At 42.3% G+C, this 15,000-nt stretch overlaps 1 protein-coding gene across 1 annotated transcript in view; it reads right to left on the reverse strand.

Moving 5' to 3' along the window:
• Positions 1–15,000, reverse strand: part of LOC143104007 (integrin alpha-5-like) — a 47,304-nt gene that overhangs the window by 30,448 nt on the left and 1,856 nt on the right. The window contains exons 2-8 of the mRNA XM_076267915.1: positions 8,597–8,727; positions 2,819–2,919; positions 2,387–2,510; positions 2,238–2,299; positions 2,011–2,056; positions 252–377; positions 42–86 (exon numbers count right to left, since the gene is read on the reverse strand). Coding sequence (XP_076124030.1) covers positions 42–86; positions 252–377; positions 2,011–2,056; positions 2,238–2,299; positions 2,387–2,510; positions 2,819–2,919; positions 8,597–8,727 — 635 coding nt within the window. The remainder of the gene's footprint in view (positions 1–41; positions 87–251; positions 378–2,010; positions 2,057–2,237; positions 2,300–2,386; positions 2,511–2,818; positions 2,920–8,596; positions 8,728–15,000) is intronic.

Consider the following 15,000-nt stretch of genomic DNA (forward strand, 5'->3'; position numbering starts at 1 on the left):
GTGTTTGTGTGCGTGTGTGCTTCAAAGTAAAAGCACGGTACCTTCAGTATCATCTCCACTGAACTCTCCAACAGCCACAGAGTAACCTAACAAAGGGGTTGGGAAAGGAAAGTTAGAGAGAGAGAGAGAGAGAAAAATAAGAGAGAATCAGATGGCAATAATATGCACAATGCCATGTCAATGGAAAACACACAATTGCCGTCCATAACCATACCCCCCCCCCCCCATAAGACGCCCCCTGAGAGTCTCACCGAGGTAGCTGTCATCATAGCTGCTCTGCACCTGCCTGGTCTGCACCTGCCCGGCCACTGACAGCAGGAAGTAGGACGGATAGAAGGCCTTCACTATTTCCTCTGTAGTGGCTGTGATCAACTGGCCTGGGGATTGCAGAGGGGGTAAGTTCAAAGGTGCAGAAAGGCCAAACAGTCAACTGCATCCAGAAACATTCCAGAGGCACAAGCAACTACTCACACAGATAACAGAGCTTCCAACCTGACAGACTTTTAAGGCAAACCGTCACCTTAGACATTCAATGTAACCCTTAGCAGTACAGAGCATATGTTCCGGGGGCCTTCCATACATGTATAACATTTAACAGATGCAACATGTAAGCGATAATATATAGTCCAGTGGTCAGTAAAGGAAAATAAATCTCGACAGGATGATCAGGACCCTGTTGCACAGCAGATCATATTATCACATTATCCCGCTTGTTATACAGCTACTTGCCAAATCGAGAAAAGAGACTTCATACAACATGCATTTCTTGATGCCTGTTCCAATTTTGTAGCTTCTGTTGGGAAAAATAGTTCTTCATGCAAACAGAACCTTCAGGAACAGACTGCTTGCGGAATGATATGGAAGCACAAAAGCGGTCATTAATTTTTTTTTGCAGCCCATTTAATTCAATACAACTTTCAGCAGCATTCTAAGAAGTTATATAATAGAAAGACAATAACAAGACCATGGGTGTCAGTCTTATTGCTTTTTAAATACCACAACTTGTGCGGTCGGTTATGTATAATGGCTATAACAAGCTCTTAAGTTTTATTATGTGTTTACTTCATTCATATCTGTGGAAATGAACTGGGATAAAACCTCTCATAGTGGTGGCTGAATGCCTCTATAGTGACACAACATTTTATGTTGTTTTTCCATAATGGCCCTAGGCTTGAGCACAACCATGTTGTATTTCTCAGCTCATGAATTGTGACAAGTATGGATATAACAAATCCTCGGGTCAGTGAGGAAGTTTCTGCAAATCTTTTCTAAACTACTTTTACCACTAACATCCAACAACACGTGTCCTAAGACGACCCATCGCAACCTGCTTTCATTCACTTCAATCCTCTGGCTCTTTGGACAGTCCCTTTGAAAGCACTGATGACTTGGCACCCCATATGCTTTTCTCCTCCAAGGCTTAGATGTGGGCAGTCAGTACAGGCTCCAGGCCAACTGACATTCACAACATTAACTGCATATCTGGTCTACAGTTTACAAGCATAAGAGATAAAACGTTTCCAACTGATCTGCATACACTAGTACTATTCACTATCAAAATCCTTAGGGTGCCATCGTTGCATTATCCTTCTAGCTGGATGATGCTATGTAAAAATGTCAATAGAACATGCTAAAAAATTGGCTCCTTACTAAACCAAACCACACGACTCCTTTGAGGATCCCATGCATTTCTTCCCGAATACATGCCCGATAAGTGCCCAAAAAGCTTTGCAATATGGACGCCAAGTACAAGAACTTGCCTAAAAGGACTTTGGTTAAGATCACCACATCTCCTACAGCATGCTTGAAACTTTTGCATCCTCATCCTTAAGTGCATTTTCAACCACATAAACCAAACTCTAACTTTACCATATAATTAATAGAATAATGCACAGTGTTCACCACACCTACTGTACTCACTCATTCCAAAAACATCAATACTGTGCCAAGCTCATGCACAGCCTCTATGCTGTTAAGTAAAGGTCAGTGTGACTGCATTTGTATGCTCACCTTGCCAATAGAAACTTCCGGGTCCCCCAAGAACAACTTTCCCATCCTGCAAAAACAAAGAGCTCATTGACTTTCACAAGAAATATATTCAAAGTACTGTATTGTCCTGTTTCTTGTTTTTTTTTTAATCAAAGAATACATATCCTTATGGGAATTTTGATTTAAAAATTAGTATTTCATAAATAATGACATAATGACAGCAATCCATGTTCCGTGACTGGGTGTACCTGAGTGAAGTCAGCACTGAACCCCCCTTGGCAGTAGCCCTGGCCGGCAGGACCGTGTCTCTCTGTGATAAAACAGAGGAAATACAATCTCAGTCTCTGGTTTGATTTGCTGTGGTTTACAACTGGAAACAAGTGTTTCAATACTGTACCTGTTCGACAGGGGGCGTATTCAACTGTTTTTGTGAAGTTGTTCACAGACAGGTAGCAGGTTCCGGTGGCGTCTGAAAAAGGAATGTCATGCTCCGTTCTCCAATAGTACCTTGGAGCGCAGGCCTGGGGCAGACACATTTAATTGAATAGGATATCAATAACACACTCTAGTGGCTAATGTAAGGGGCTTGTAAGCTTAAAGGCTTTGCATTTAACTGCACCCCTCTGCTAACATCAGATGGATTTACAGTTTTTATGGAACACAAAGCTTTCTCCTACACCCTGTACCTGATACAGATCGTCTGTTTACGTTGTTCAGGGTCTGTGTTGTTCAATTGAGAACATACCGGGAGGAAATCCAGGGACCGGGGTCAGCTGACCTCTCACGACCCTAGACATGAGCTTCCCTAAGCCGGCAGAGCTCAACTTACCAGGACGTTGTCGCCATGGGAGCGTACTGTTGCCCCAAACCATTGGTGGGATTTGAATTCCACCTTGAGGTCTCTGTCGTTGATGTTGAAACTCCGATCTCCTATGGAGGTAAGATAATATGTCTGCATCTGTATTTTGACTATTAGTGGTAAAAGTAGTAGTAGTGGAAGTAGTGCCACATAATAACACATCTATAACACTTCATCAACAACATACCTGAATTTATTTATTGATTTAATTCAACATCATACATTAATGTCATCATACATTACATTGTAAACCTGTTCAAATCAATACCACAACACAGCACTGTAAAAAAAAAAAGATTAGCATATTCAACATAACCCAATCAAGTTGTGTGACCATGGTAGTGCCAAGTTTATGGGTAACTCCATTAAACAGTACATCATATATAGTCATGAAATCAAGTACATACACATGTGCAGCGTTTCCCATACATTGACTTATTTGTGGCGGCCCACCACAATATCAACATTGACCACCACACAATGATTTTCCTGGTTGTACTAAATTGTGCTTAAATCTGGTTAGAATCATAATCACACTTCACTAATTTGTTAAAAACTGTTGCATTCAAGTTAATTCTGCAAACCTACCACCACAATTACAATCCAACTCTGTGGGAAACACTGCATGTGGATATCACACAACTCCACATAGTGCAGTGCTGGTTGCTGTATGTGTTATTTGTGGACAGGGCTTGAGTACCATTAGTCTGCCAGACTACCAGACTCAGTCACTGCCAGCATGGGCCCTTTGCAAGGTTTTCCCCTAACTTTCCTGTCGGCTTACAAGGGTTTTTCCATCAGAACCGTAAAGGGCCTCAGAAAGAGGAACATAGGGGCACTGGCTCAAAGTTATGGAGATGCATTGCCAAAGGCTTACTTTAATATCCCACTGTACAAACTTTCCATTAAAGCTAGTTTTCATTGCTTAAATCTTCCATATAAATACTTTATGATGACGTTGGTTGATGAAGGATGCTAGTGTTTGACACATTTTCGTGTGGAAATACTGATTAAGGTTGAAGGCGTTTTGAATGTGGAATGTATGAACAGGATGCTACTCTATCCACATCTGCTCTGTGCTTTACTTGGAGTGAGACGCTATCATCAGGAGGGGGGAGCAGATTTCAGGCCAGTCCAGAATGACGTGTGTCCCACCACCCTCTCTGTGTCCCCCAGAGAGCAACCTCTCTCCCTTTGAAGCAGGGGTCAGCGTACAGTACACATAACCACATAGCATGTGCTCATGTGTTTACATGGTGTCTCTCTCTCTCTCTCTGTGTGTGTGTGTGTGTGTAAGAGAGAGAGAGACAGAGAGAGAGAGAGAGATAGAATAGGGAAAGAGAAAGAGAGAGAGAGAGAAATTGATATCAAGAGAAAAAGTTTCTGTGTGCATGAGAGAGGGAGTGAGTGAGAAACATTGTGTGTGTGGGGGGGTGTTTGTGTCAAGAGAGAGGATGATTGTGTGCTAATAGTTCAGTTCGGAGTTCCTGTGTAGACTGATTCAGTAAAAGAGCAATGCCCTTTAGACTTTGCATGTGATGCAACAGAAATGTTCCCCAGGCTATCCTTCACAAACACTGGGAAACGTACAAGTGACTGGCTTTCATTACAAATTCCTCATACTAAGCATTTTTCAGACCGTTTAAGGACAAAGACAACAAAAATTGTACAGAGATAGCAAAAAAAGAGTTTAAACATGCAAACAAAGAGAACAATTAACCTCACCCTCTCTTTTCAGTTCTTTTCAAAGTTTCTTGGCATACCACAATGAGCTACAGGGTTCATGCACTGTTTCTAATTGACCTCTGACCCTAAAGCAGGGTTGCAGTAGACATGATGTATGGCTGTCATGCAGTGGATTGGAGTTACATACGCCATATACACACAGGTGGACTAAACCAGACACACACACACACACAGGGGCGGAGTGGCAATTGAGACGATCGGGAGTTTTCCCGGTGGGCCGGCCGATGAATCTGCGTGGTGCGGGCCGGCCCATAGAGCTATTATAGCGGCCGTGAGTCGTCCGCGGCCATCGACCTTGCAATTGCACTAAGAATTTTCTGCGAAAATCTCTGAGATTCACACTTTAATGTTAAGGAAGTCCAACCAATATTTATACCACTTGCTCACTGTCTATATGTAATTCATGGTTACCCTACACACTCATCTCTCCCATGCTGATTTTTGTGTAGGCTAGCCTTAGTTTTTTATCTTAATACATTTTTGTCTTATTCAGGCGTTACTGAACTTTCATCACAAATAAAAAATGACAATGCAATTTGTTTGTTTGTACTTAAATTAACGTAAGCCTAAGCCTCCTGGGAATGGGGAATGTGTTTCTGGTTTATCCAATGAACCGATTGCAGGTCAAGTCTATTTACAGAAATGTAAGGGGATAAATGAGCGGCCCCTCGTCTAATGGCATGCCCCTACAAACGATCAAGTTCGAGGAAAGAGTTTTGACAGTCGACGGATTTGCGTGGTTGCTTGCTGTTTTACATATGGATGGAAGGCAGAGCTAAAGCATTGACGTTATTGAAACTAGCACAAGCTAGTCTTATGTTGACATGTAGCCTAGGCCTAGCCTAATGACTAATTAGTGGGCCACTCAGGCTGATAAATGGTTTGTGGAACTCGTTGGAACTGTCTATATATGTAAGCCTATATAGGCTTACTTTAATCATTCTCGTACAAACCTAAACCTATACCAAACCTATACCTTTAATTACCTGTGTTATTAGGTTGACATTGTCTGTAGGCTAGGCCTTTTTTAAATTTATACAGGCAACTATTGGAGTGCTATGATACCCAGATATGTCCTTGCATGATGCTTGAAATTTCCATCCACCCACAAAGCTGTTTTTATACTGCACTGTTGCATATCTAGTTCCTTACACATTTATTGAAAGTGCCTGGTTTGTGGTTGATTGGCTTGTTGTATTGCATTAGCACTATATATTTTGTTTGTGCTATTGATGTGTGTGCCTGTTTGGGGGGGGGGGGGGGGGGGGGGGGGGCGGTGCCGTCAGAATGTTCCCGGTGGATTTTAGTGCCCCACTCCACCCCTGCACACACACACACACACACACACACACACACACACACACACACACACATACACACACACATTCATTCACACACAGGAAAACGGCTTACACTCTGCCCTTTTAACCTTTGAGAAAAAAATGTGTTTTATGTGTGTGTGTGTGTGGGGGGGGGGGGGGGTGTATGTGTGTGAGTGTGTGAGTGTGGGAGTGAGTGCATTTGCGGTTGGGTGTGTGTGTGTGTGTGTGTATGTGTGTGTGTCTGTGTGTGTGTGTGTGTATGTGTGTCTCTCTCTGCGTGTATATGTATGCGTGTACAGAAATGGGCTTGTGTGTCTGTATGTGTGTGGGAGAGGGGGGGGGGGTAGTATAATTTCTGAAAATCAACTGAAACATTGCTCTTATCACTTCCTGTTGATCAAACTGAAGTGAGATCACAGGCAGGGAGGGGGTGTAGTCTTTGGCCTCATTCAAACCACCCCACTTCCCCCCCGGAACAAAAAGAAAAACAACACAAAAACAAACCCTAGCTCCTCAGAGGAACGGGTGGCCAAACAACGGCTACACCACACATCTGCATGAGCCCCACGTTTTACGCTCCACTTTGAGGGGCTGGCAGCCTCCACAGTCCAGCGATAGACGGGCATAATCAGCTATCTAAACTGTGAAAGGAGGGGAGGAGGGGCTCTTCAGATGAGAGGGAAAACATGGAGAGATGTAGGCTATGCTTACACAGCAAAGTCTGAGACACACACACACACACACAGACACACACACACACACACACAAACACACACACACACACACACAATCACAATATACATACACACACACAATTTCAAAGCCACAAACGCAGCCACATACCCTGACACATGCAGAGACAGCAGAGAGGGCTCCATACATTTCTGTGTGCCAGTAAAAGTGTTTTCAATAAAACAGGATTACTCTTCATTACAGTGGCCAAATCCCCTAGAGGTCCTGTGCTACTAACCCTGAGGGTATGGCCATGCTTGTAACACACACACACACACACACACACACACACACACACACACACACACACAAATGTACTCCCACACACACACAGACACTCAGTCCCCCCCCCCCACACACACACACACACTCACTCACTCACTGACCCAGTTCTATGCAGAGCAAACCCAAATATACGGTGAACTGTGAAATATTCAGTTACAGTAATATCCACCAAATAAATCTCTTCTAAAAATCCTTAAGCAAACTACACAAACACCAATACAGGAAAGTAGTCAGCTTTAGGAGACCTTTAGGTAAAGCATTTTGGGTGTTTGACCAGATTTACGATAAAGATCTGGAGCATAAACTCCAATGAAACAATCCCACAGGGCCTCAGACGGAAAACCACTGAAGAAAATGGAATTCCGCAGAAACTTTAAAACACTTCAAACAAATAAACATTGTTGTGCTGTATCAGTTTAAAAAATAACCGTCAAAATAAACTTTGAGCCCCAATTTGGCATCACAGGGCTCACCAAACAGCTCAGGGTGGTGATTTGGGGCACTGCGAGCGAAAGCGTATGGAGGTATGCTAGCTCGTCTAGGCTAATGGGTCTCCTGGTAGAAATAAATAAGGCCAGGCTAAGGGTGTCACCAACCAGACTAAAGTAAACACAGACACACTCCTTCACCTCCCCACACCCCAGCACACACACACACACACACACACACACACACACACACACACACACACCCAACCCCCCATCTTTCCAACTCTGGCATAGATCTCAGAGATCTGTGCGCCATTAACAACATCAACCCTCTGAAATGAGGGGGAGCTCCAGGGTTTGTACACCCCCTCGCACCCACCCACACATACCCCCCCCCCCCTCCCACACACACACACACATGTGTATGCACACACTCTCTCTCACACACTTCCATGGCTTGCATACACAAACATGGCTCCGGGCGCAGAGCACACCTTCTACATGCACACACGTAGAGCCATGGGTGGGCATGCACACACACACACACACATTGTCACACACAAAGATGTTGCTCGTTTTTAATGCATAACCCCACATAACACAACTAACACCTCTTAAACACAGATAGCAATCTTCTGATCTCCACAGTGGGGAAGCATTTACGCTTTTCTTTTGTTGTGGATGCAAATGATTAGCCTGACCATGCCCACCAAATCTCCTTTCAGGGACATACATACTAGTCTGGAACACCATAATTCACTAACGTTTCCATCAGACCCTAGAAAGAGCTGGCCAATCAGCGACGAGAGGAGATAATGCTATAGTTTCGTAATGGCTATGGTAAACAGTAGTAGCAATGTCTGCAAACATCAAAAATTGCAGTCAGAAGAATGTGTACATTTATAACAGCAAATGTAGGCCTACATACATTGTTTCCTGACTGCCAATGCTGTTTTTTGTCAGTTTGTAAAGTTTAGGCCAAGTAGGAAGTAATGTTAGGAATCCCTGATCAATGTGATTTGTTAGGCTGGACCAATGATTTCAAAGTTAACGCAAAGTCTACGCCCTTCACCAGGCTAGTAAATTATGGAGATACACATCAGAATCAGCACATCACAGCTACAAACAGATGGAGCCGACATCATAAAAATCAGGCTGTCTTGATTGTTGAGTCTATTGATGCCCACCCAAGTGTTTGAAATGTTTGTGAGGTGTTTATGTAAGAAAACACATACCTTCACTGTCAAATTCAAGAACACTGCACTTTGATTGGTCATGTCTCCAGGGACAGAAGAACACAGACCCGCCCTCTATAACATCTGGTTGGCTGGTGTTGGCTTTCGGTGCACCAACTAGGATGCTGACACTGTATGAAGAAAGAGGAAAGCAATAACAGTTAATAACAAAGAAACAAAACAACACTAAATGAACGCTTCCATTGAAGGTAATTACATAGGTCATAGGCCTTGATAGGTCAGTGAAACTGAGGGTGGACCCTCTTTGCTATAAGGAAGAAACAACAGAAAGCACCTGGGGTTGTTTAACTGTTTCACTGATCCAGTAATGAATTGAATCAGTGGGGCTATATATAGTACAGTACATTCACATTACATATAGAACCATACAATCACATTCTGCTCTAACTTCATTAAGACCTTAAGTATGCCTCCTTAAGTTTCCTTGAGTTAACGATTGGTGCCGCGACTGCGGTGGGTTAATATGCTCCACCACTTTGCTGTGAACTCTGAAACACTCCATGCCATGTCCTTGGGCATCTTAATCTGGTCTTTGTGTCCAGAAATAGATGAGTTATAGAGTATCTAGACATGGCCGGCATTCTGGGGTCTCCCGTGAGTAGGTGCTTGAATGGACAGCATATCTGCTGTCAGGAAACTGACAGGAAAAAAACACAGATGACCTGACACAGACGCAAACACACACATACACACACACACACACATACGCACACACGTATACACACACACACACACACACACACACATACACACACATATATACACAAGCACACACACAAACACACAAACACGCGCACATACACACACAAACACGCACACATACAGACGAGACAAAGCTGCCTACCGCTGAGATAAAGTTCAACAGAGGTCTCTTAAAGAGACAGAAAATGTCCTACAATTAAATGTCCTCTTACAAATAAACCTTCAGCAACAAACAATCCCAGTTTAGCACAGTGATGGTTCTCAGATGTCTGAAATCATGACATGAATCACTGAGAACCTTAAAAAGGTCCAACTCTCTCACAGAATATGTCTGACTGTCAAAACTGAAAAAAAAAAACTGAAAATGAAAGTCATTGTTGGCAATGTTGTGGAAAAGAGTGTGTTAACGTACGTGATTCATGACTGTCTGTGTGAGTATTTGAGACTCAGGATGACGCACAACATAAGCAGTCTGTAAACAAAACCTCAGCCCGTCAGAACAAAACTAAACCCAATAGGCTACTTTAAACTACAATCGGTCTAGCCAAACATTATTCTGCAGAGCTGAGGCCAAGGAGATGGTGTATTCCATACTGGGCATCGGTTGCTGAATCAGACAAAACAGCCCTTTCCAAATTCCCCAGTCGTCACTGCTCTGCTACTGTAAGAGACTGTAACACGTCTCCTTATAATTCAGTGTCAAAGTTGAGATTGTGCAGAGTATTCATACCTTATGGCTCTTCTGTCAGAATCTCAGTACTGCTTGTTACACTGTTTGTGTGTGTGTGTGTGTGTGTAATATTGTTGAAAAGTAACTGTGCTGGTGTGTACCTGAAACTAGGACATGCAAAGTGTTGAAATTTATCTGGACACAGGAAGTGATAAGGCTGAGAGCGGTTCTGAGGAAGTGGTCCACATCCAGGTATGACTAAACAAACTGGAGACAAACCAGCTGAGTGAAACCAGATCCAGCTCTCTTTTAGTCTGGCTCCCCATCTCAACCAGCACCCTCAGACACCCCTACAGCTATCAGGCCACCAACACTAGCCATGGCCATGTGTATGTGTGTGTGTGTGTGTATGTGTGTGTGTGTTGTGTGTGTGTGTGTGTGTGTGTGTGTGTGTGTGTGTGTGTGTGTGTGTGTGTGTGTGTGTGTGTTTAAAAAGGGGATGTTGAGTGAGACAGGCCAGGCATGGATGGGAGGCTCTCGTGGCGTCAGACGGTGTGAGAGAGACACAGCAAGCGTCTCCCCTCTCTCTCGGGCCCGAGCCTACAGGAGCTGTTCCACCGCAGCACAGTGCTGCGCTAAGGGGGTGGGGGGTAATGACATTCGCAGAGCTCTGTCGGCCCAGGTCTTAAGGACGTCTGCGCAGTCAGAGAGATGTCTTCATGCCGTGAGACAGTTTCATGGCCCGCTCCCTCAGACAGACAGATTCTACCTTTCACACACTTCATGACACAGCTGTCCGTCTGCCTCTGGATTCCTAATCCACCAATCCAGTGCACAGTGCTCAGTTCAACCTGCATGTGTCTGTGAGATCCGTACTAAAGAGAAGTGTTTGTAAAGGCGCAATTCCGTGGTTAAACAGATGGACTTTATGGTCTCTTCATCTTTTTCTCTGCCTGTCATCTTATCTGACTTCATCACTTCATCTCTCTCTCTCTCTCTCTCTCTCTACAACTGAAAGCTGTGTGAGCACAGCCACACACCCAGTCTCTACGTCCTGCATTCTTCCTGAGTGAGAGCCCTCTCTTTCTAAAACACCCTGGCCACACAAGAATAGCTGACCTAATCTATCTGACACACAGAATCACACAGCCATCCTAATGAGCACAGAAATATTCAGTTACACTACATGCTACAAACTCCCCTCTCCTTCGGCCTTTCCTCTGCGGGTGAGAAGGACAGAAGAATTTCTTCACCTCTGATGATAAAACAACATCCACACCTCCTTCGCATGGTATCTGATGAACGACCATGTAACTCTATGAGGGAGTCATTTCTGCCCCTCTTCACTGCTAGAAAAGATTTGTGTCCACACAGTGGGCTTTAAAATAGCCCCGACCTTTATAAAAAAAAAAGATTGGAAAAAAACGTTGGAAATCAAATAAATGATGAGGTAATAAGAGCAGTGGCAGGGAGTCAGTGAGCAGGAAACACCTAATTGCCTGTTCCAAAGAACACTACGTAATCCCACAGGGCATGACGGAGACAGAGGCTGAATGTGAGCAGGACAAGGCTGGTGTTTAAAGCTGCAGTTGGCAAGATTTTTTGGTAACACTTTATAATAACTACACACAATTCATCATTTATTAAGCCTTTGTTATTTATTAGTTAATGGTTTGTTCATCATTAGTAATTTCTAATTTATCATCAGTAAAGCATTTGTTCACACAGTTATAAATAGTTTGTTCATAGTAAATAAGCCTATATCTAAAATATGTTTATACATTATTGTTAATACTTAATAAATGATGCAATAATATGTTTTTGATTAAGTAATATTTCCATTATTTAACAGTTGTAACATACACATGCACTAATGATTAGTTAGGGTGAGGATACATATTTTATAAACCACTTCCTAATACTATAATTCATAATTAACTCAGGAGTTACAAGTGGTTATAAAATATGTAAAATATGTATCCTCACCCTAACTAATCATTAGTGCATGTGTATGTTACAACTGTTAAATAATGGAAATATTACTTCACCAACAAAATATTATTGCAAAATGTATTAAGTATTAACAATAATTCATAAACATATTTTAGATATAGGCTTATTTACTATGAACAAACCATTTATAATTGTGCGTACAAATACGTTGTTTATGAAAATCAACATAGGAACAATGCTTTACAAATGATGAACAAAGCATTTTGTAATAGTTTGCAACTAGTTTATAATAAGAAAATGATTTCATTATAAGTGGTTGTTTCATTACTTATTAAGTATAAATCATGTACTTACAAACACATTTTTGGATAGGCTTATTTACTATGAACAAACCATTTATAATTGTGTGAACAAATGCTTTACTGATGATAAATTATGTATGAACAAGAAACTACTAATGATGAACAAACCATTAACTAATAAGTAACAAAGGCTTAATAAATGATGAATTGTGTGTAGTTATTATAAAGTGTTACCGATTTTTTTGATTATATTCACTGAAACCGACTAGGGCTGTCACTTTACATTCGAAATCGATTGCACAATCGATTGGACCAAACAACACAAGAAAACTAAAATAGGGAATCGATTTTAACCAAATATGTACACTATTAATTTTAAACGAATTAAACAAATAAAAAGGATAGATGTAACAAAATTCACAAACAAGAATATAAGAATATAAAAGAATTCCGAAGTGCAGTAAGCATTGCGAAAGCTAAAAATAAAATTCCCACCAGTTTTACGCACTGGAAACAGCTGTTTCAATCAGCTGCTGTGCTGCTCGTGTTTTGCTAAAAAATGGAGGACAACGCGATCAACCTGTGCGACATAAGAGAGACGAGTGATAGGCCCTAATAACTTGAGGAGTTCGATGGGGAAGTACTTCGGGTTTTTGGTATATCAAACTATGGAGAAGAACAAAGCGGTAGGCTACGCAAACTGTGCAATCGAGTTCTACGTACTGTAGGCGAAATTTGTTTGACATTTCTAATCGTAAACACAGACACAGCTACGTTGAAGCCTGCAGTCATGTTTGTCACTGATGTAATGGCAGTCCACTCGGCTTATTGTTTTTCGAGAATGTTACACTCCTGTTTGTCATTGTGCACGAAACTTCACACCAATAAATCATCAGAAATATTGCTGGCTTGCGTCTACAAGCGCCCTCTTTACGTTCGTCCTAATACCTGTTAGTTGTTTGTGGATTGGCCTATATTTGGCGTTGAAAATGGAAAAGTCTTTAGACATGAAAAATCGATTTTACAATCGATTCAATGAACACTTTTGTCTCAAAAATCGAACAGGATTTTTTCACAAAAGTGACAGCCCTAAAACCGACACTATGCTCCAACAGAAAAAACCCGCACATCTACCTCCACCTAGAGCCTGTTATTTGTTTTGCAAAAATCCACAGCTCCCGGTTCTTCTGGTCCAATCAGAGTAGGGCTGTGTGAGATCTGACTGTCAATCACAGTCTGGTGCACTGACGAGCACAAACTCGATGAGAGAGTGCTCGGTGGTAGTGGGGGAGGGGCATGAGAGTTGTAAACATTCAGAATTTTGGCTAAGTCCCCTCAATCTGTCAGACTTGCCAACTGCAACTTTAAGATGCCTCACACTGAAACAGTGGAACATCACAACACACATGGGGCAAAACAATCTAGCTCTCTCATATCAATCTTTGTGGGGTGCGCACGTGGATGGATTCCTTTCAGTGGATGCCTAGTTGAAGTAGATGTGTTCTTGTCCAATGAGCTGGAGTAAAAGTAAATTTAAACAACTTCTTTATTGCCTGCCATCCACAATTACTTCAGCAATACAAAAGATATTTAATGGCATCCTACATCACTCAAAACTGAACAAACAAAAGACTATTATTCACAGTGACAGAGCTGCTTTCTTGTTAAATAAGGCCACAGGGATAAACAATCATCAGTGCCTGTTAATGTTGGTCTGTCTGGTACAAACTAGAAAAACACTGTAGACATTTTGAGAGAGAGAGAGAGACAAACAGAGAGAGAGAAAGAGACAGCGAGAGACAAACAGAGAGAGAGAGAGAGCAAATGAATGGAAGTTGTTCTCCGGTAGCTTGACATAGTTTCAACCTGTGGCATGCATGAAATTCTGCTGAGCAAATTTGAGCAAATAAAGATTCATAAATGAAGGACATTAGGTGCTCTTGTTAGAATGGCAATAAACAACACATTCCTCTCTGACAACTGATTGTGTTTGGCTCTTACAGACTGACCTGCGTTCACAGAGGCCATACTTTTACAAGAGAGGTAAGGAGGGAAAGAAAATACGGACCATATGGTGGAGTTTATTTCTTTGCATCTTAACAGTCCTTTTCAGGTTGGCATAATACCATGTGCTTACACTGCTGCTGTCTTCAACATGTTGGCGTATTTTGAACTGACTCACACAAAAGTCTGTGGTCAGCTCACATGGTAATGGTCCAGCAGGAAAATTAAATTTTCCCGAACGACGAGGCCCGATTGGCTCACAAAATAAGGGTTGTTTCTTTTTTAATGGGAGATGTCTTGTAGTGCTCCGGCCTTTGGCATTCTGGGTAAATAATGGCTCTGCTCTTCCCTCCTCACCACCCTCGAGGGAAACGGTTTATCATCCCTCCACTCCACAGTTACTCCTGGCTGGAGTGCTTACACAAACATGTTGTTTGGGTGATGATGAGTGTAAACTCTTTATATTGGCCTGGGTAGCTTCAGAGTTACACTTGGTAACCCGAGGCAGAGATGCAGCTCTGCAACTGAGCGGCAGATAATGTCCAGCAGGAGAGGTCAGCAAGAAGCTGCAGTGGTGAGGGAGAGATACTGGAGTGTCCGGCTCCAAAAGAGGCCTGTTTGGAACTCAATATGGCTTACTGTACCCCCAGGCCATTTACATTACAAAACACAAGGACAACTCAGCCAGCTCAAATAATGTGATATTTATAAAATAACAAATGGCAAATCATTTCGATATTCAGCCAAACCTA

This window comes from Alosa pseudoharengus, unplaced genomic scaffold (genome assembly GCF_046254945.1).
Source record: "Alosa pseudoharengus isolate Yale_2024_CS ecotype anadromous, Long Island Sound unplaced genomic scaffold, YU_APseudo_1.1 YU_APseudo_1.1_scf_5, whole genome shotgun sequence".
Classification (NCBI taxonomy): domain Eukaryota; kingdom Metazoa; phylum Chordata; class Actinopteri; order Clupeiformes; family Clupeidae; genus Alosa; species Alosa pseudoharengus.